The sequence below is a fragment of the Eleutherodactylus coqui genome, chromosome 10 (assembly GCF_035609145.1).
Source record: "Eleutherodactylus coqui strain aEleCoq1 chromosome 10, aEleCoq1.hap1, whole genome shotgun sequence".
Taxonomy (NCBI): domain Eukaryota; kingdom Metazoa; phylum Chordata; class Amphibia; order Anura; family Eleutherodactylidae; genus Eleutherodactylus; species Eleutherodactylus coqui.
Genome location: NC_089846.1, coordinates 35969391 through 35991250, shown reverse-complemented (window position 1 = coordinate 35991250; position 21860 = coordinate 35969391). Strand labels below are relative to the sequence as shown.

General features: G+C 48.2%; 1 protein-coding gene across 1 annotated transcript in view; it reads left to right on the top strand.

Annotated features, from left to right (window-relative positions):
• LOC136581043 (protein crumbs homolog 2-like) overlaps positions 1-21860 on the top strand; it is a 123605-nt gene that overhangs the window by 56155 nt on the left and 45590 nt on the right. Inside the window, exons 3-6 of the mRNA XM_066582036.1 lie at positions 1300-1495; positions 1596-1735; positions 14094-14276; positions 17669-17782. Coding sequence (XP_066438133.1) covers positions 1300-1495; positions 1596-1735; positions 14094-14276; positions 17669-17782 — 633 coding nt within the window. The remainder of the gene's footprint in view (positions 1-1299; positions 1496-1595; positions 1736-14093; positions 14277-17668; positions 17783-21860) is intronic.

The following is a 21860-nucleotide window of genomic DNA, read 5'->3' as shown; positions in this document are numbered from 1 at the left end:
CCATCTGCTGTCAGAAAACGTGTATCACTACCCCCTGGGTAATGACAGCGGCACTGTTGTTGTAGTGGGTAGTAACAAGAACACTTTTCTTTATAGTGCTAGAATATTTTATAAAGAGGCAAAACAGCAAATACTGTAAACTGACACCCTATGTGCCCTGGTGTCCATTTTTGGCTTATGATGATGTTTGTTGGGTCCCACAGGGGTGTCCGTCAATTTGATGGGAACAATATTGCTGCATGTAGCCCTGTTTTTTACTTACCGATATGACAAGCTGCAACAGAGCCTCCAAAAAAGAAGTGAGGAGAGACTAAGTGCTACTAAGGGACTTGATTTTGTGACCCCCCCCCCTTAATGTGGTTACATTGACTTCAATTGGTTTGTTCCAATTTCCATATTTTGCGTGCGCATTTCGGTCAGGCAAAAAAAAAATTGCAGCATGCTCAACTTTCCTGCGCATTTGCGCACCAAAGGTCCCCATAGGAGTCAATGGGGGTGGGGGTTAGGAGGGGTTGCGCAAAATGTGCACGCAATATGCAAGGAGATGCGTAATTCCGCTGGAGAAAGAACATATCTGGAACTACTTAGCTATTTTAAGTGGTGCATCTTGTTTGCCGCGTGCAAATGAACATGCACTGCGGGCTAAAAAAGTACAGTAAAATACTCTGGTATGCACACACAAATGCATCATTCGTTCCGAAAAAATGCAGTGCTGAGGCAGGCGCAAATGCAGCTTGGTGAAGGAGCCCTTAATCACACACATAATGCTCTGGAATATTTCATATTATTGCCTGGCATGACCTAATAAGCACAAGCTTATGGAAGGCCAAGGACTTTGTTCACTCTGGCTATCAGCGACTGGGGAATCGCTTCAGTACATGCTGGTACATCATCACCAGGACATACTATTGCATCCTGTTGTGGTCAGGAGACTGGAATTAGGATGTAATAATACTTACATTTGAAGGAAGAGGTTAAAGGGATTATGTGGTTTAAGTACCCGATTTTCAAATACTGAATTAATAAAGGGAGCATTTTCTCTGGAGGACCAAGAACATGTAATACTTTATTTCTCCTGTGGAGGTGCTTCATGGGAATTGAACATTAATTGCCCTGTCCCCTGCAGATTAAACCTGATGACTGGGGATTTGGGCAGCAGGACAATCTGTGACCAACTTATTTTTAATGGAACCTTCTAAGAAAAGGAAATTGTCCAGGGTGGAGAACCCCTGTAAGAGCTTATAACAGATCATCTTGGAGTTGTATAAACCTAACATGTTTATTCTTTGTGTTTTGAAGGTGTCAATTGTGAAACGGAAATTGATGAGTGTCAGTCAAACCCCTGCCAGAATGGAGCCACATGCCAGGATTATATCGGCTTCTTCACCTGTGAATGCCCTGCAGGGTACGAAGGCCAGTTGTGCCAGCTAGACACTGATGAGTGCCAAAGCCAACCATGTCAGAATGGAGGAATTTGCATTGATGCCATTAACAGGTTGTCTGCTCTAGGCTTTTCTCCTTTTATATAAGCGAGTGCATGATGTAAGTGATGCAGTGTTTCTTGGTACATAGCTCACCTGGGTTGTACATTACAGGTTCCATTGTAACTGCACCAACACTGGATTTGTAGGAGAGACGTGTGAAGTAGATATCCTGGAGTGCGCCTCCAGCCCCTGTATGAATAATGCCACATGCCAGGAAGGAGTCAAAGGCTACAGTTGTCTCTGCTGGACAGGTAGGTGCTCGTTCATCAGATATTAGAGAACCAGTAGTCCTGGCCATACATACTATACAGGCAGCTGCTGTGGAGCATATGGAGGGCAGAAGTAGGTATCGCACAACCAGAATTCCTTTTCCATGGAAGCAGTAAGCACATATAACTAAGTATCAATATAGTATTGCATATGTGCGCAAGTCATTATTAAATACCCAAAACAAGCCAAACGTCACCACTGGAGAGCCAAGATTGGCCTTAGAAGGACAGACTTTTGAAAGGCTAAGTTGCGTACTAAGACTATGTCCACCTCCAAAGCCTTCAGTAGATCTCCAGAGATCCCCAAATGCTAGACACCAGCCTCTTCTTTTCTATAATGATTCTACACTCATTTTCTAATATAATCCCTCCCCAAGAGGGAGTTGTTGGAATAAGGAAGTGATTGCAATATCAGAGGAAAAGGATCATTAATTGTGGGAAACTGAAAGGAGGCTCTAGTACCCTGTTGTACCACTTGCATACACGATGTGATACGAACGGGTATGGAGGCTCTAGTACCCTGTTGTACCAATTCTAGCTTGGATACAAGATATGATACAGGTGGGCATGGAGGCTCTAGTACCCTGTTGTACTTCAGTGCCTGAGCGAGACACGCCAAAGTGGGGGAGACCATGGGGATTGCAAGATGGATGTCATGGTTGTTTCTGCAATCTCTCCCACAAATGGTGGCAAAGAGTGTCCCACTCAGTTGCTGCAAAGTGGCACAAATAATAGATATACTCTCTATAATGAACCGTGGTTTGTCACGTGACGCCAGCACTTCATTCAGGACTGTAAGAGTCAATGGCAGGAAATAATTTGACAGAAGTCCTGGTAGCTTTTCAATAGTAAACGGGAAGTGCACGGTTTACTGAAGCTCTTAAATCAATAACAGAGTATATGTCAGGACAGTGTCCGGGATATGGGGGTCCCTGAGATATCCCGCAACCCCTGTCCCTGCCTACTTGCCCCCCTGGGCTAACCCCCAGGGCGACAACTGGGCGACGGTCCCTACCCTCACTAGGGAAGCGGGACACGGGAGACAAACAGACACTGAGACAAACAACGGTAGAATGGTCAGACAATCCGGGTAGGCAACAAGAGGGTACGCAGTACAGAGGGGTCAGGCAAAAACGTAGTCAAGTCCAAAAGCAGGTGTCAGAAAAGCCGAGGTCACAAGAGCAGTCAGGATAAACGCGGGTGCAGCTGGAGAACCAAACTAACACTGGCAACGCCTGACAGGAAAACACACATATTTAAATGCTGTCAGTGCTCCCGCCCCAGAAGCTGATTGGGGCGGGGAGCCTGACAGCAGCAGGGCTAATCAGGGAGGTGCTGGGGGCACGCCCCCAGTCTTGCAGCACAGACCGTTACTAGGGAAGCCAGCCTGGTAGTCAAGTGACTAGAAGCACCAGCTGCCTCCCTAGCAACCCGGCGGCGACCAGTCTTACAGCGGCCCGGGGAGATCACCAGAACCGGGGCTCCCCTACGCCGCACTCCTGTAGCCCGGGTGGCAGGACCGGTGGTGCGGGCACGGCGGCCCCGAGAGTTACAGGTTCTGACAGTACCCCCCCTTCTACGGGGGGACACCGGACCCCCATGGCCCGGTGCGGGCTTAAGCGGGAACGCCCTGTGGAATGACTGGACTAGGCGTGGCGCATGAACGTCCCTGGCAGGGACCCACGTCCTATCCTCAGGGCCAAATCCTCTCCAGTGGACCAGGTACTGCAGCCCACCTCTAACCCGTCGGGCATCCACAAGCCTTTCTACTTCATACTCCAGTTCCCCCTGTACCAGAGAGGGAGGAGGCGGGTTCTGGGTGGGGAGAACTGGAGTCACATACTTCTTAAGCAAGTTCTTGTGAAAAACCTTGTGGACCTTCCAGGGGTCAGGAAGTGCCAACTTATATGACACCGGGTTGATAACCTGAGAAACCGTAAATGGGCCAATGAACCGGGGAGCCAGTTTCAGGGAGGGAACCTTAAGTCTCAGATTCTTGGATGATAATAAAACCTGCTCCCCGACCACAAAAGGTGCAGAGATAGTACGTCTTTTATTTGCGTATTTACGCAGTTTCTCTTGGGAACCCTGAAGGTTCTTACGAACCTGGGCCCAAACTGTGCACAGTTCTTCAGCGGATATGTCAGCGGCCGGATTGTTCGAGACAAAAGGAGTGGAAAGCGAGAACCGGGGATGAAACCCATAGTTACAAAAAAAAGGTGATAGTTGGGTCGACGAGTTACCATGGTTGTTAATAGCAAATTCGGCGAGAGGTAAGTAGTTGGCCCACTGATACTGGTTATCAGAGACAAACAGTCGCAGATACTGGATAAGTTCTTGATTCATCCGTTCCGTTTGTCCGTTACTCTCGGGATGGAAAGCGGAGGAAAAGGACAAATTAACGTTTAGATTTTTACAGAAGGCTCGCCAGAAGCGAGCGACGAACTGAACCCCTCTATCTGACACAATATCCTCGGGGATCCCATGTAACCGAACAATCTCCTTGATGAACATCTCAGACAAAAGTTTGGCGTTAGGCAACTTGCCAAGCGGAACAAAATGAGACATTTTAGAGAAACGGTCAACTATTACCCAAATGACCGTATTCCCCAGCGAGGATGGCAGATCAGTAATAAAATCCATGGACAAATGGGACCATGGCCTGGACGGAATGGGCAAGGGCAGAAGAGGCCCCTCAGGACGTCTCCTGAGATTCTTCCCCCTTGCGCAAACCGGGCACGCGGACACAAATACCCGTACATCCTTGGCCATGTGCGGCCACCAATAGAGTCTGGCCGCTAACTCCAGAGTACCCCTGATGCCGGGGTGTCCAGCTAGGACTGAAGCATGTGTCTCCTCTAACACTTTCAATCTCAGTGACAACGGGACAAATAATTTACCTTCCGGAAGGGCTTCAGGAGCAGATTGTTGAGCGGCGTGAATGAGAGGTGAAAGGTCGGAGGAGACAGCAGCGAGGACCACCCCAGGGGAGAGAATGTTCTCAGGCTCCGGCTCGGAAGGTTCCGGAGAACCAAAACTCCTAGACAGGGCATCAGCCTTGACATTCTTAGAACCGGGTCTATAGGTAACAATAAAATTGAACCGAGAGAAAAACAAGGCCCAGCGGGCTTGCCGAGCATTTAACCTCTTAGCGGAATCTAGATAGGTGAGGTTTTTATGGTCTGTGAGTACCGTGATCTGGTGATGGGCTCCTTCCAAAAAATGCCTCCACTCTTCGAAAGCCCACTTAATCGCCAGCAATTCCCGGTTGCCTATATCATAGTTCCGTTCGGTGGAAGAAAACTTCCTAGAAAAATAGGCACACGGTCTAAGGTTGGTGAGAGTGGAGGGACCTTGGGACAGTACCGCTCCCACACCAAACTCAGAGGCATCTACCTCCACCACAAAAGGGCTGGACAGATCCGGTTGTACTAGGACAGGTGCAGAAGAGAACGCCGCCTTTAGGGTATCGAAGGCCCTCAGAGCCTCAGAAGACCAGGTCCTCACATCTGCCCCCTTTCTGGTGAGGTCCGTTAGAGGTTTAGCCACCACGGAGAAGTCTTTAATGAATTTGCGATAGTAGTTGGCGAAGCCGAGGAAGCGTTGAAGGGCTTTCAACGACCCTGGCTGGGCCCACTCCGTGATGGCCTTCACCTTTTCAGGATCCATCTGGAAGTCGCATGGCGTGATGATATACCCCAAAAATGATATCTTTTGTACCCCGAAAACACATTTCTCGAGTTTAGCAAACAGCTTGTTATGTCTGAGTCGAGCTAGCACAGTCTGAACGTGAGTATGGTGACTCGGCAAGTCGGAGGAAAAAATCAAAATGTCGTCTAGATATACAACCACGAACACCCCCATGATATCCTGAAACACTGAGTTCATGTACCCCTGAAAAATGGCGGGGGCGTTACACAATCCAAAAGGCATAACTAGGTATTCAAAATGCCCGAGGGGCGTATTGAAGGCGGTTTTCCACTCATCCCCTTCCCGAATGCGGATGAGGTTGTATGCTCCCCTGAGATCAAGTTTGGAAAACCATCGGGCACCAGCGACCTGGTTGAGGAGGTCAGGAATGAGTGGAAGAGCATACTGGTTTCGGACTGTGATTTTATTTAGCTCTCTATAGTCAATACAGGGCCGGAGACCCCCATCCTTCTTCTCAACGAAGAAAAACCCGGCACCCACCGGGGATTCTGAGGGCCGGATGTGCCCCTTGGCCAGACTGTCGTGGATGTAGTCCCTCATGGATTCTCTCTCTGGGACCGTAACGTTATAAATGCGGCCCTTAGGAAGTTTGGCCCCAGGAATCAAGTCTATTTTACAGTCCCATTCCCTATGAGGGGGCAGAGCTTCAGATAATTGTTTGGAGAACACGTCAGAAAACTCGGAGAGGTATTCTGGTAGGGGGCTCCCCTCGCAGGTGGAGATTCCCACCTTCACCGCACAAAGGTGGTTGACACAGCGGGGACCCCACCTTACCAGTTCCAACGTGTCCCAATTTACTACCGGGTTGTGCTCCCGGAGCCAGGGGAGGCCTAGGACGACGTCCACAGACAAATCTCTCATCACTAGAAAGGTGCAGGTTTCCACGTGTAAGGCTCCTATCGTAAACCTTACTTCAGGGGTAACCAGATTAACCACCCCTGCTTGCAATGGAGTGGAGTCCACTCCTGAAACCAGAATCGGAGTCTCTAAACGTAACAAAACTCCGGACAGTTGAGCAACGAAATTAAAGTTAACGAAATTAGCCGCAGCCCCAGAATCAACAAAGGCTTGCCCCGTACGGTGGAAAGCATGAAATTCTAGGGTGCAAGGCACTAACATCTTGGACAACACAGGGAGTACCTTGGCTCCTAGACAGTCCCCCCGACAACTGCCTAGGAGCGGGAGTTCTTCCTGCCGTGGCTTCTTAGCGCAGGTAGCAATGCGGTGACCCGGCTCCCCACAGTAGAAGCAGAGGTTCTTCTTCAGGCGGTGTTCCCGTCGTTGCTTGGGGGTCATGGCTCCCAGCTCCATGGCCTCGGTGGTGGGAGGGTGAAAGGTCGGGTCAGTCGAAGAAGTAGACGTGGGGAGTGGGGTGGTCCGAGCGGCGTGTCTGGCCCTCAAACGTCGGTCGGCTCGAATAGCCAGCGACATGGCTTGCTCCAGAGTTCTAGGCTCTGGGTGGGCCACAAGTAGGTCCTTGAGACCCTCAGACAGGCCGGTCAAAAATAAGTCTTTTAGGGCGGCATCGTTCCACCGGGATTCCGTACAATGTTGACGAAATTGGGAACAGTAGTCCTCCGCCATCTTACAACCCTGGCGCAGGGCCAGAAGTTTGGAGACTGCGTAGCCCGCCCGGTCGGGTTCGTCATAAATTTGACCCAGGGCGGAAAAAAAGGCGTCAAGGGATAGTCGGGCTGGAGAGCCAGCTGGTAGCGAGAAAGCCCAATTTTGGGGCTCTCCCCTCAGGCGGGTAATTACGATTCCCACTTTCTGGTATTCAGTACCAGAGGAGTGGGGGCGGAGATCAAAGTAGAGCTTGCAGCTCTCCCTAAATGCAAAAAACTGATCTCTCTCTCCGGAGAAGCAATCCGGAAGCGTGGCTCGAGGTTCTGACATTGTTCCTGGAGCGGACGGGGGCTGCATGGGGCCTGCAGCTGCCACTTGCTCCCGTGGCTGCAAGCGGGCGGTTAGGTCCTGGGCAAGGGTCGTAAGGACCTGGACCTGGTTCGCTACAGCCGCCACGGCCTCCATCGAGGGGCTCAAAGTCGCCGGGCGGATGCAAGGGTCTGACCTTCGTTCGGCCAGTGTTACTGTCAGGACAGTGTCCGGGATATGGGGGTCCCTGAGATATCCCGCAACCCCTGTCCCTGCCTACTTGCCCCCCTGGGCTAACCCCCAGGGCGACAACTGGGCGACGGTCCCTACCCTCACTAGGGAAGCGGGACACGGGAGACAAACAGACACTGAGACAAACAACGGTAGAATGGTCAGACAATCCGGGTAGGCAACAAGAGGGTACGCAGTACAGAGGGGTCAGGCAAAAACGTAGTCAAGTCCAAAAGCAGGTGTCAGAAAAGCCGAGGTCACAAGAGCAGTCAGGATAAACGCGGGTGCAGCTGGAGAACCAAACTAACACTGGCAACGCCTGACAGGAAAACACACATATTTAAATGCTGTCAGTGCTCCCGCCCCAGAAGCTGATTGGGGCGGGGAGCCTGACAGCAGCAGGGCTAATCAGGGAGGTGCTGGGGGCACGCCCCCAGTCTTGCAGCACAGACCGTTACTAGGGAAGCCAGCCTGGTAGTCAAGTGACTAGAAGCACCAGCTGCCTCCCTAGCAACCCGGCGGCGACCAGTCTTACAGCGGCCCGGGGAGATCACCAGAACCGGGGCTCCCCTACGCCGCACTCCTGTAGCCCGGGTGGCAGGACCGGTGGTGCGGGCACGGCGGCCCCGAGAGTTACAGGTTCTGACAGTATAACAATGACAGTCTTGATCAGAGAAATGAATTTTGCAGTAGACAACACGGTGCAATGCAGTTGAATCCTGAGCATGTAATTGGCACCATGGGACCAAATGTCCTTCAGCCAAGTGCCTGGAAATGTTTTCGACAGACACAGGTGTAACGATGGCGCCATCTGTCTCTGGATGGCAGACAAGTAAACAGTTGGAGCTAATCGTGCTTCTTGAATGATCAGATGATCCTCTCTACTGGTGGTCTGTCGAAGTTGTTCTGAGCCCGATCGCCTTGTGTCCGTGCCCTCATGCATCCACTGGTCCCAACAGCTCTTAAAAGTCTGGTCAGAATGGCCCAGGTGGTGGCAATTCATCGATACGACCATCCAGCTTCTCTCATTCCAATAATGCGCCCCTCTCAAACGCTGATAACTGAGCGAAATCTCTTCTCTGCGTCGTAGAGGCGTCTAGTGGCCAACAAGCTCCACACAAGCGGGAAAAGAGGTCACTACACACAAGGAGCTTTCAAGAGCCTTTTCATAAACCAAGGATGGAACCATATGGTTTAGGGCCTCAGGTGGCAAGACCGTTCATCTAATCACACCACAACTTTAATAATTTGCATATCTGCCTGAGATGTAACTACATGCCTAGTTTTGCAGCAAAACGACAACTTCTTCCAAGGGCGGGATTTTGACAGAGTGTATAATCTCCCCCATACAAGGCCAGGTTATCTTCTGTCATTAGACTGGATGATCCTAAGAGTCCTTGTACACTGTTCGAACCCTGTACAATTGCACAGACAGCCCAAACATATAGTGTGAGGGCTCCCTTATGAAAGTGCCCTAAAAGAAAATCTGTCTTTGATGCTCATATCGACCAATCACAGTGCAGCTTTCATTTCTTATACTACTGAGGTAAAATGAAAGCTACACTGTGATCGGTTGCTATTAGAGTTGAACGAACGTACTCTTCTGAGCTTGATGCATACTCGATGGTGCTCGCTACTCAAGCGAGCATCACGCTGTGTTCGACCTGGCCCCAGTTTTGGCCCCTCCCCGCCGTGACACTGCACACGTCAACGGTAGTTTGTGGCTGGCTTGGCGGTGGAGAGAGAGAGAGAGAGAGAAACTTGAACACAGGGGGGAAAAAAAAGAAGCTCGGCAATTGGCGGGTCACATACAAAAATGCTCGAGTCTCCCATTAAAGTCAATGGGGTTCATTACTCGAATAGAGCTCTCGAATTTTACGAAAAGCTTGACTCGAATAACATGGACCTGAGCATTTTGGTGCTCGCTCATCTCTAGTTGCTATGTACAGAAAAGACAGATTTATTTTTAGGGTGCTTCACAGGTAGTGGAAATTGTGCCAATTTTCCACAGTAGATAATCTGCACAAAAATCTGCATTAAAATCATCTCAAGAATCACATCATGCATGTGGATTTTGACATGGGTTTTTGTTGTGGATCCAGTCTATTTAATCCATTCAACTGAAGAGGTGAAGCCTGCGGATCCGTGTAAATTCTGTGCCAATAGTGCAAATTTTGATGTGGTTTTAGGCCGGTTTGTAAATATGCACCATTTTCGCTATGTGTGAAATTACCCTTAGAGAACTGTCATAAAAGTGTGGTGCTGGGATTGGAGGTGGGCTACGTTTTTGTGGCCCACTTTGTGGTATTATGGCTTCCTAGGCACCAACTTCACCCCAAGGAGTGTTGACAATTATAGAGCATGTGGTGTGACCTGTAGAGATGAGCGAGTATACTCGCTAAGGCACATTACTTGCGCGGGTAGTGTCTTAGCCGAGTATTTCCCGGCTCGTCTCTAAAGATTCGGGGGCCGGCGCCGGTGACAGGTGAGTTGCGGCGGGGAGCGGGGGGGAGAGAGGGAGAGAGAGATCTCTCCTCCGTTCCTTCCCGCTCTCCACCGCCGCTCCCCGCCCCCCGCCGCTCCTCGAATCTTTAGAGACGAGCGGGGAGATACTCGGCTAAGGCACTACTCGCTCAAGTAATGTGCCTTAGTGAGTATACTCGCTCATCTCTAGTGGCCTGCCATCCAGGCACATGGATGTTCAGCATGGGTCCACAGCAAGTATATGGGGCCACATGTGCTTCTATTTGTTGGATGCAGTGCAGTAGTGATGTGGCATCTTTCATGTCATTACTGCTGTATGTGAACGGACCCGCACAGAGCTCCAACTTTTCAAGTTCTTCTTGACTGTGATGATGACTGAGTTCAAGTAGTAAAGAGATCTGTTGTCCAGCAGCACTCGCAGAGCAAGCCCAAGTATGGCTGAGGTGGAAGGGATGCAGAGCCGCATCAGGAACCGTGAACCGACAGTTCCCAATAAGTCCATGTAGTTTAAATGCATCCAGTGGTGCAGTAAAATTAGAAAAACTTTATTGTTCCATGTTTAAAAGAATCGGTTTCGACCCGGTTGGTTTTTCTCAAGACTGATGACTGAGTTCAAGACTGAAGTGAAATCTCTGGGCTACCTAGGACCTGGCTGTCAGAGTAACTTGAGAACTTAAAGTGACACTCTAGACATGGAAAAACAAAGATGGCCGCATCGCTTCTCTTACTACCTGATGCCCACTAAACTAAGATGGACGCACCGCTTCTGTGACTACTTGATGCACACTGTGTATTAGTATACATTGGTAATCTGACACTATTTGCTGATCTAAGTGGACAGCACTGGTTAATCACAGTAAGTGTAGTGTCTTACGCACTGTACATTAGTATGCATCATTAGTCATAGAAGCTGGTGTGGCCATCTTTGTTTCTCCAAGTGCAGCGTCCGAGCAGGACGCGCCAATGTAGGGGAGACCATGGGTAAACAAGATGGATGTCATGGGTGGCTCTGCAATCTCTCCCTGCAATGGCGATGGAGGCCTTGCTCCGTCGCACACAGTAGCAAAAGGGTTGCTACGATTAGCAATTATCAACGGTGGTTTGTCACGTGATGCCAGTACCTCTTTCTTAAGTATTCAAAGGGTTAACGGGGAAAAAATTGACACGAGTCCTGGTAGCTTTGGTTTGCAAACTGGAGGTACTCCGTTTACTTCAGCTTTTGTAACATTTCAGAAAACAGGTACAGTTCTTTAGTAATGGCAGAGGTATTACTTTGCATTGGACAATAAAGTTGTTTCAAGTTCCAGTATAGTACAATACAACTTAAATTTCAAAACGCTCTTTCTCTCTTAGCATTTAAAGGTTACTCAGTAAGAATTCCCAGTCCTAGTTATCTGAGGGTTGATCCCTTGAAGATTACTATGTGATTTAATGAAGTTAGTTCAGAGTTGGGCCTCTTTCACTTTCCCTTGTTTTACTTTAAACAGGCTCATACAACTCACTGTTGTGTAGATGGGTCCCAAACTTTCCCCTCCACACTGCGCTTGATTTGGAAGCTTGTAAATGCTTGCTTCTAACAACAGGCAGCGTTAATCCTATCCACAGTGCGGTGCACCTCCTCTTACGTCATCCTCCAACCACAACCTCCTCTCTACTCCCCCTAACTCTTCCTTCACTTCCTGTCTTCTCTCCCGCACTTTCTACAAAACTCCTCCCAATATCCCGCTTCACCCTGCTCACTTTTCTGCTCTTGGCTCTGACCCTTCCCCCTCTACCAATCAGCAGCCAGCTGTTGCCAAGCAGTTAGCTTAAACTTGTGAAGAACAGGGAAAGACGAGGTCTCTCAGAAGTATGACAACCTCTATGTCTCAGTATGAGCACATAGCCAGGTGCTGCAGGACTGATGACTGTGTGGCTACTCAGGAGGATCCCCCCCCCCCCCCCCCCCCGGGCCACTACACAAGCCTGGAGGGTCGCTTTTAGGCTGGGTTCACACAGGGCGGATTTGACGTGCGGAATTTGGTCGCGGCAAATCCGTCCGCGGCCGCTAATCTCGGGATTAGCCAGCCATGTGGATGAGATTTCTGAGAAATCTCGTCCACACGGGACGGCCAATCCGCTGCGGTAGGTCCGGCTGAAACCGCGGCTGCGGCCGCCGCAGCCGCGGCTTCAGAACATGCAGCATGTCTATTTACTTTTCTTTTTTGTTTATTTTCGGCGCGGCCGCGCTCTCCTCTATGGAGCGCCGGCTGCAACGGAAAAGCGAGCGGCCGGGCCGCTTCAAAGCCGCCGCGGCTTAAACCGCGGCGGTTCTCCCGGCGGGAATCTCGAGGTTTTTGCTGCGGCCAAACCGCGAGATTTCCGACGGGAATACGCCCCGTGTGAACCCAGCCTAAAGGGAACCTGTCACTTGCCTAAATCACCATAAACTAACTTATGGTGCTGTTAGGGTAAGTCAGTTTATGGTGATTTAGGCAGGAGACAGGTTCCCTTTAAAGTTAATCTGTCGCATGTGAGTAATGACAGCATACAGAAAGGAATGCTGACATTAAGGCCGCATTTACATTGGGGATACGATTTTGATGCGAGAAAAACATGGTCCATGCGATATCGCTGCGTTTTCTCGAGGATTTTCGGGGAAGGTGTTGAGGGGGGTTTGAAATATAAGTCCTACCCCAAAAATAAGCCCTAGCTGCAGAAAATAAAAACCACACATACATCATCTAGAAGCGCTGCCCGTCTCTGCTGCATCTTCTCCCCGGCCCCCATCCCTGGTCTTCAGTATCTCTTTTGGCCAGGGATTGCAAAATCCCCACTTCTAGGAAGTGCTGCCTCTTATTGGTTGAGCACCACGTGCTCAGTGAATCAGAGCCGCCGCTCATGAACCAATCACAGCCAGCCCTTCCTAGAGGCGGGGATTTTGATCCTCCAATCCAGGCAGGCCTGGCAAAACACTGAAGACGAATGTCAGGGAGCTTTATGGGAGAAGACGCGCTGGAGATGACAGCGCTTCTTAGGTGTCATCCTATTATTAATTTTTTTTTTGATGCGGCTAGGGCCTAGTTTATGGCTTTGACAATAGAATTTCTTACTGCAACATAAAGGAAGGCTCCATTGGGAAACATGGGCTACAAAACATTGCAAATCGTGGCTGTATAGAGCATTCCGCAATTTTTAGTCTCACAATGTCGCTGGCTACAAAACCTCACTCGTGTGGAAGAACCCATAGGAAAGCATGGGCTCTACATACATGCGATTTGTAGCACTGTCGTATTGTGACAAAATCACACGATAAAGTCGCCCGTGTGCATGCGGTCTTAAGATGACATTTATATACTTAGGCCAGGCTCACACAGGTGGATTTGTATTGTGGATTCCGTGTTCGCCATTCGCGTGGACGATCCGCAGTAAAAAGGCATACGATTTTGCTTATTTGATTACACTCGTGATGCAAATTGCATATTCCGCAAGCTGAAGAAAAATTGTAGCATTCTGTATTTTGCCGCGGACTCCGCGCAGATGGCCTCCATTGATGTCAATAGAGGCCGTCCGACCCGCAGTTCATACCCAATTAACTTTGTGTATGGGCTGCGGGTACCCACATTGTCGCTAAACAACCAAGCGGGAAATACAAATAAACTGTACTGCTGACCATCTGCAAGCCTCCGTGGTCATCCACAGTACAGTTATAGGAGGTACACGCAGGGTCACCGGATGGGCTCACAGCAGGAATCCGACCCCCTCGTGTGAGCCGGGCCTTATACTCCCTTCTATTCCCCTGCAAACCAACCTGCAAGCTGCATAGAGCTGACTACTGTATGCACGCACATAGTGGAGAGGACCAGTAGATCTAGGTTTACACCACATTTTAGTCCTCTAATGTATGGCAATAACATAGTGTGAACTTAGCCTAACATGTATTCTTCTAGCTTATATGTTAATATGATGTGACCTACATGTCATGTATGATCATTCTGTCCAGTATCCATCACTCCCCTTCACTCCTGATAGTTTATACATCCCATTCCTGTCTCTACAGGATATACTGGAGATCACTGTGAAATGGATATAGATGACTGTGCTGATGGTCCGTGCCTACATGGCGCGCTGTGTATGGAGCGATCGGATCAGTCACTCTATGGAACACAACCAGAGTTCAGCACAGATTTCCTCTATGACAGCGCTGCCGGATATGTCTGCAGGTGTCAGCCAGGGTTCACAGGTAAGCGGCTTCTATTAACACCCGTCTGGTTACATTGGCGTCATTAGTTCTATCCAAAGCAATGCATGTGATTCTTTTCTCATTTTGCTCATTCTCCTAGTGAGGATATAATAGAGCATGATAATGGAGCAATTATCTTTAGACATATTTTATTTAAAGGGGTTGTCAAGTTGTAAATTATTGATGATCTATGCTTAGGACAGTAGGGGTCCACTGCCCAGGATCCATGCTGATCAGCCACTGATATTTCAGGTTGTTGTGCCCATGGACTCAGCTGATCTCTGCAGGAAGCAGGCAGCTCTGTTCTCATTGTGGTGGCCAAGCTTGGTGTTACAGGCCATTCACTTCAATGGGAACTATGCCTGTAATACCAAGCTTAACCACTACAGTGAGAACAGAGCTGTTTGTTTCCTCCAGAGATCAACTCAGTGCACAAGCATAGGCCATCAACAGTTTACAACTAGACAGCCCTTTTAATAAGTACCAGTGGTAAATTATTATTAATCACCTTCTTTATAGATGGTACCATCATATTCCTATCCTCCGTACACAGAATGGGAGTCGCAATCTAATATCTATAAATCTTGAACACTAGAGCCAGTATACATTGATGGGTGGGGTCCTATCCAGGTACCCCACCCATCCACAGAACAGGTCTTTTACTCAAGGATAGGCCATCAATCTGGATTCATGGAAACCCCCTTGAAGCCAATTTATTGTGTATTTCTGCAATGGTCTATTTAGTACTCAAGTACAGTTATCTTCTGGACTAACCCTGCATGAAAAAAGAATCTTCTACGATGGACTTATGGCTTTTTTTTAACGTACTCAGTACACTGTGGAGGATTTATTCCATCTCCCTTATTTGCATATTACCCAGAGGAGCGTGCATGACCATTTGAGTCTCCTCACTCACCGTCTAGGTGCTCTCCCTAAGAAGAAAAGAAGCATTTCTGACCCCCCATCCCAGGCCTCTCACTAGCAAAGCCAGACTCCTACTGTACACTGATGAAGGGCAAAAACCCTGAAACAGCTGTATGTACATGGAGTCTGGATTTGCTTTTAATTCCCGATCATTGTAACAAGGCTTGTATAAAAAGTCTGACTTTGGCTTGAAGGAATGCTGCCTTTCAATAGGTGGCACTGTGGAGGATTTATTCCATCTCCCTTATTTGCATATTACCCAGAGGAGCGTGCATGGCCACTTGAGTCTCCTCACTCGCCGTCTAGGTGCTCTCCCTAAGGAGAAAAGATAGTGTTTCTGAGTGACAACGGTTTGTCTTTTTTTTAGTTATTGAGGGACAGGCACAATCTATACGTTTTGAAGCAAAAACGATAAAATCATAGTAAAATAGATTTTAAACCTCTATTCACATCTTGTTTTTGTCTACATTGGAAGTATATGCCGGGGGTATTCTCGTTGTGTCCATAGGCCCCCCAGAGTACCATTTTGGCATATGCTGGGCTGATATATGTAAGCATACATTTTCCTTCACTGTATAGGAAAGCACAGTCTATATATGCTCACCTATGTCGAGGGACACTGTAAAAAAAATATATAATGAAGAAATATATAAAAATATAGAAATGAAGCAAAGCATAACCTGGCGTTTAAGCTACATTCAACACGGGAGAGTGCGATATCGGGCCAAGAAACTCGTCAATAGCTTTTTAAGCCCTTAATGCTCCACAATGTACAGTTACATCATGGTGATTCAGGGTTTGTATGGAGCAGGATTGAAGGTCCCGCTCCATACACTGCAGATGTCAGTTGACTTAGACCGCTGATACAGCTGAGATCAGCACTCATGCTGATTGAGGATATTAACCCTTTAAATGGCACAGTCAATTTTGACATCAGCATTTAAATGCACAGATCAGGATTCAGAGTGGTCCAAAATATAACCGATCCCTTCCCCCCACACCGACGCGCGGTTAGATCATAAGGTGCTGTTCAGTTGCTATGGCAGCCTGGGGCCCTTTGAAGGCTGACATTGCAGATTGCTTTAGAAGCCATGCTTGTGGCATGGCTTAATAGACTGCCTGTCAGATCGCAATACAATGGTATTACAGTATACTGTAGGAGCGATCAAACAATCGTAAGTTCAAGTACGCAGGATCGCAAGTTCAAGGTCCTATGGGGACAAAAAAAAATGGAAACCTGAGTAAAAGAAAAAAAGGTAATAAAAAAAATACTTTCCTCATATTTCTAATAAAAGAATTGAAATAAAAAACATATTTGGTATCGCTGTGTCCATAATCAGAAGATGGCCGCAGAAAATAAATTTTTTTCAAAAATATTTTATTTTTTTAAGTAGAACAGCAAAAAAAAACCATATAAAAGTTTTTCAGCACATTATATGGCACATTAAATAGCACCATTAAAAAAATACAACTCGTCCTGCAAAAAACAAGCCCTCAGACAGCGACGTTGATGAATGTATAAGAGTTAGGATTTTTTAGAATGTGAGGCGGAAAAAGAAAAGGGACTGGTCCTTAAAGGGGTTGTCCCGCGCCGAAACGGGTTTTTCTTTTTTCAATAGCCCCCCCGTTCGGCGCGAGACAAACCCGATGCAGGAATAAAAAAAAAAAAAACGGCCAGTACTTACCCGAATCCCCGCGCTCCGGCGACTTCTTACTTACCTAAGTAAGATGGCCGCCGGGATCTTCACCCGCGGTGCACCGTGCGGTCCATTGCCGATTCCAGCCTCCTGATTGGCTGGAATCGGCACACGTGACGGGGCGGAGCTACGAGAAGCCGCTCTCCGGCACGAGCGGCCCCATTCAGAAAGGAAGAAGACCGGACTGCGCAAGTTTAGACGCTGAAAATTAGACGGCACCATGGAGACGAGGAAGCTAGCAACGGAGCAGGTAAGTGAATAACTTCTGTATGGCTCATAATGAATGCACAATGTACATTACAAAGTGCATTAATATGGCCATACAGAAGTGTATAACCCCACTTTGTTTCGCGGGACAACCCCTTTAAGGGGTTAATGGTTTAAGATGGGATAACTTGTTGCTGAAAGTTATCACAGACAAATTGAACCCTGCTACATCTGTGCATCTTCTTACAGTTGGAGCCAATGGCCACCGTATGCTATTGTATGTCTATACAGGGGCATATGCCAGAAGCTTCCGTCTGAGATATACGTGGGTAAATAAACCTCCGATGTAGCGAAAAAATGAGATGTGAACATAGTGTTAGACCGGAGCCCTGCCAGCCACATATCTTTTAGCTACAACACCACTAATCTGTAGAAAGCAGAACTTTATAAATGGTGCGTTCTTTCCCAATGGGATAAGAAAATATGTCGGTACTTGCATTTGTCACATGGTATAACAGTATGGGCATAGTACATCGCGGCTGACCACATGGACTTTACTTCTAGGGGACAACTGTTCTGTGAATATTGATGAATGCGTCTCGGCTCCTTGTCAGAATGGCGGATTCTGCATTGATCTGATCAATGGATTCGTATGTCAGTGTGCTCCTGGGTACTCTGGTAAGTCACCCATTCATATATGTAGATGAGCTCCAGATTTCTAATATACTGTGTCAGAACGCAATCCTTGATCTCATGGATTTGTCTACTTATCTATTATCCATGGATGTGGCATGGATACATCCTCAGCCAGGGTGGCTCCTGGCTCTGAAGTTCAAGACTGGTAAGTGACAAAGATTCAGTGACTCCTGGCACCGCCTTAGAGCTGCAGACATATTCTACTTAAAGGCATTATCTCATGCATACCAAAAGTCCTGAAAAGCTGTTTCTAGCGGAATTTACAGTGTTTCCAGAATACCCTTTTATCATTGTTTGCTTCAGTATGACCCAGTTGCTGCTGCTGCTAATCTGTGCTGCTGTGAGCAGGCTTTGGACAGAGTCATTCTCCTTCCCCCTCTGGCAGCTAATATTGTAATACTTTTTTACTTCACAATCCTAACATGCTGAGATGGGGGAGTCTTCTGTTAGGCTACTGCAGAAACTGCTTCTTCCTGACAAGCAGAAACCGATTTCTATTGGCTGTTCTACAGAGTATCACTATGTAGAGTGTAATTAAACATGTATGTCCACCAGCACACAGCTCATTAGGTGGACATGCACATTGCCGTACACTTTGACCACCAGGTGGCAGCATACTATGAAAGTAAATGTCATAACTTTTTAATAATTTTTAATGCATTTACATACAAAATTTGATGCTGTATTTAAATAAGCCTAATATTCTTCACGGGATAGCTGCTAGAAAGATCGTTCAGGGGTTACCTCTACCTCATGGAGAGAGATTGGCACATGAAGTGGTAGGTACATGTCAAAGGTGCTGATTGGCTACTCAAGAGCACCACCACGGAGGAAAGGGGTGTGCTGTATTATGGGGCCACTGTGGCTAGCACACTTGTACTGTCTTTACGGTTCCTTCTTTGTGGTTGTAAAATTGAATGTTTTTCCTCAGCTGGCATTACTGTTAAGCCCACGCTACTGCTTGGGCACTGATGTTTGGAAAATATATAAGGTGCTACATATTATGTAACTCTAGAGATAGTCGCCAGGGTTTGCCATATACCGGTAGGTGTGGCGAGGGTTTGCAGTGCCATGTTCTTCTCTACTTCCATGATTGACTCTTGAATGGCATTTAGCTGTTACTGCAGCTCCCACAAGGTGGCCAGCAGCTGATCTATAGGGACCCACGTATATATTATATCCATACTGAATGTCCTGCATTGATGTATGTATACATATATGTATATGCTGTTATATGTATAATGTCTATGTGGATTAACATCCCTATTTAGCCAATTTAGACGGTTAAGTAATTGCTGAAAATAAAAACAACCAAAAAAGAACCTGCACCGTGCATAACTGTCTGCGTGAGTCCGCGGTCATAAGCAATACATTATGTGGCTGTACGCAGGGTCACGGTGGGCCTTCACAAGCAGATTCTGCATATGGCCTAACTAATAATAGGAATGTAATAATAAACTAAGACAACATTTACCATCGTGCATATGAGGGATATCTGTGGTCAGTGATTTGTATTGGATTTACTGTCACATCATCTGCAACTGACTTCAGACAATATCGCACTGTACTCTCACCTCCAAAGTCTTCACGCTCTCGGTGCTTCCTTCACCGGGCAGCCAGTAGCTTCTAGTGAGTGCAGCGCCGCTGGTCAGGTGATGCCGAGGTGACCAACAGCACTGGGCTCACTAAAGGCCACCGGGTGCCCAGTGAAGGAAGCATCGAGAGCGCAAAGACTTGGAGTGCCGCATCTTCTGAAATCAGCTGCCGTAATGCGGATTTTGACTCTGCTTTGGATACGGAAATGCTTGCTGAAGAATTTTCAGCTGTAGTGTTTCCGCTACATGCAAACATCCCCTAAGGCTGGATTCACACGAACGTATATCGGCTCGGTTTTCACGCCGAGCTGATATACGTCGTCCTCATCTGCAGGGGGGGAGGATGGAAGAGCCAGGAGCAGGAACTGAGCTCCCACCCCCTCTCTGCCTCCTCTTCACCCCCTCTCCGCCCCTCTGCACTATTTGCTATGAAAGGAGGCAGGATGGGGGCGGGGCTAAGTTCCAAGAATTAGCCCTGCCCCTGTCCCGCCACTCCCCATTGCAAATAGTGCAGAGGGACGGAGAGGAGGCAGAGAGGGAGCCGGAGCTCAGTTCCTGCTCCTGGCTTTTCCAGTCTCCCCCCCCCCCCCCCCCTGCAGAGAGAGACAACGTATATCGGCTGGGCGTGAAAACCCAGCCATATACGTTCGTGTGAATCCAGCCTAAGTCTCATTCATGGCACTTCCTTACCACTTCGGGCAGGCCTGCAGGCGTTGTAAATAACCGGGCCTTTTTGCCAGCAATCGGTCTCCCACGTCTTCAGGGTTGTAGTCCATGTGCTGAGAAGCCTACTTTGCAGGCTCAGTTACACTTTGTAACAGTTAGGCTGGGTTCACACGGGGTGGAATTTTCGTGCGGACCCTCCACACGGAAATTCTGCTGCATTTTTAAAACTGAGACTAAACAGCAAAGTGGATGAGATTTGCAAAAATCTCATTCACACGCTGCCAACAGTCCACTGCAGACACGCTGTTTCCACTGCTGACTCTGTTCTCTTTATGGGGGAGATTCTTTGCAGCGGAATACAGGCTAAAAAAGCCATTCGAAAAGCTGCGCCAAATGGTGTGGCTTTTGAAGCAGCCTTTCCACTGCAGAAATCTCACGGAATTTCCATGCGGTCGTGCTGCGGACTTTTCGCGAGATTTCCATCCTGTGTGAAGCCAGCCTTAAAGGGGCGTTCCTGCTCTAAACAATTGATGACCTATCTTCAGGATAGGTCATCAGTAGTTGATCACTGGACATCTGCTACTCAGGACCCCTGCCGATCAGCTGTTTGACTGTAGTTGTTGAAGCCCCTGTGTGTCAAGAACACACCGCTCTATCCACTATGTAGGAGCCTAAAATGGTACTACAGTCACTGTCCCCGCTCTTTGGATGTTTGTTTCCAGAACATAGTAGCCCTGAAGAACAGCTGATTAACAGGGGTTACAGGTGGCAGATCTCCACTGATTACGGCTTGGGTAACACAGGACGGAAATCTCGCAGAATGTCCGCAGCAGAACTGTGTGGAAATTCCGCAAGATTTCCACACTGTAAAGGCTGCTTCAAAACCCTCACCATGTGGCGCGAGTTTTGAAGGGCTTTTTCAGCCTGTATTCGTCTGTGGAAATATCTTCCCACAGAGAGAAGAGAGCCTGCAGCGGAAACGGTGGCAAAATTGACATGTCACGGATTCGAATTCTGCACCACATGCCCGTTTCCGTGCGACTTGTTGGCAGCGTGTGAACGAGATTTTTGCAAATATCGTCCACTTTGCTGCTTAATCTCTGTTTTAAAAATACATGTGGAATTTCCATGCGGAGGGTCCACACAGAAATTCTGCCCTGTGTGAACCCAGCTTAATAGTGTACAGCTGGAAAACTATTTGAACTCCATCTAGTAGGGATAGTGCGGCACCCCTAAAAGGCAATCTGGTGAAAATTTGTTTTCATTCGTTACATAGATATTCCCTCAGTATCTATAAGTGAGCTAGTGTTACTTGGTTAGTTATTCTTTCTTTCTCCTCAGATGGTCATGTGATCTCAATTCTGAGCAGCTCAGATTTACTTGGGTTTATGTGTTCGGTTTCTAGTCAGTTTCTCAGTCTGTGTGATGCTGTTAGATGGATTCTACCACAGAAAATGCTTAGGGTGGGACATATCTTCCTGGCAAGGCTTCGCAAAAGAAGACCCAGCTGAGAATTTCTTCACCCCTGCGTGATGCCAACCCCTATCTTGTTGCTGTGGTCTGTTGATGCCTGACAGATCATTAATAGAGATAAGCGAGTATACTCGCTAAAGGCAATTGCTCGAGCGAGCATTGCCTTTAGCGAGTATCTCCCCGCTCGAGACTGAAGGTTCGGGTGCCGGCAGCGGGCAGGGAGCTGCGGGGGAGAGCGGGGCGGAACAGAGGGGAGATCTCTCTCTCCCTCTCTCCCCCCCGCTCTCTCCTGCTGACTGCCGCTACTCACCGCTCCCCCGCGCCGG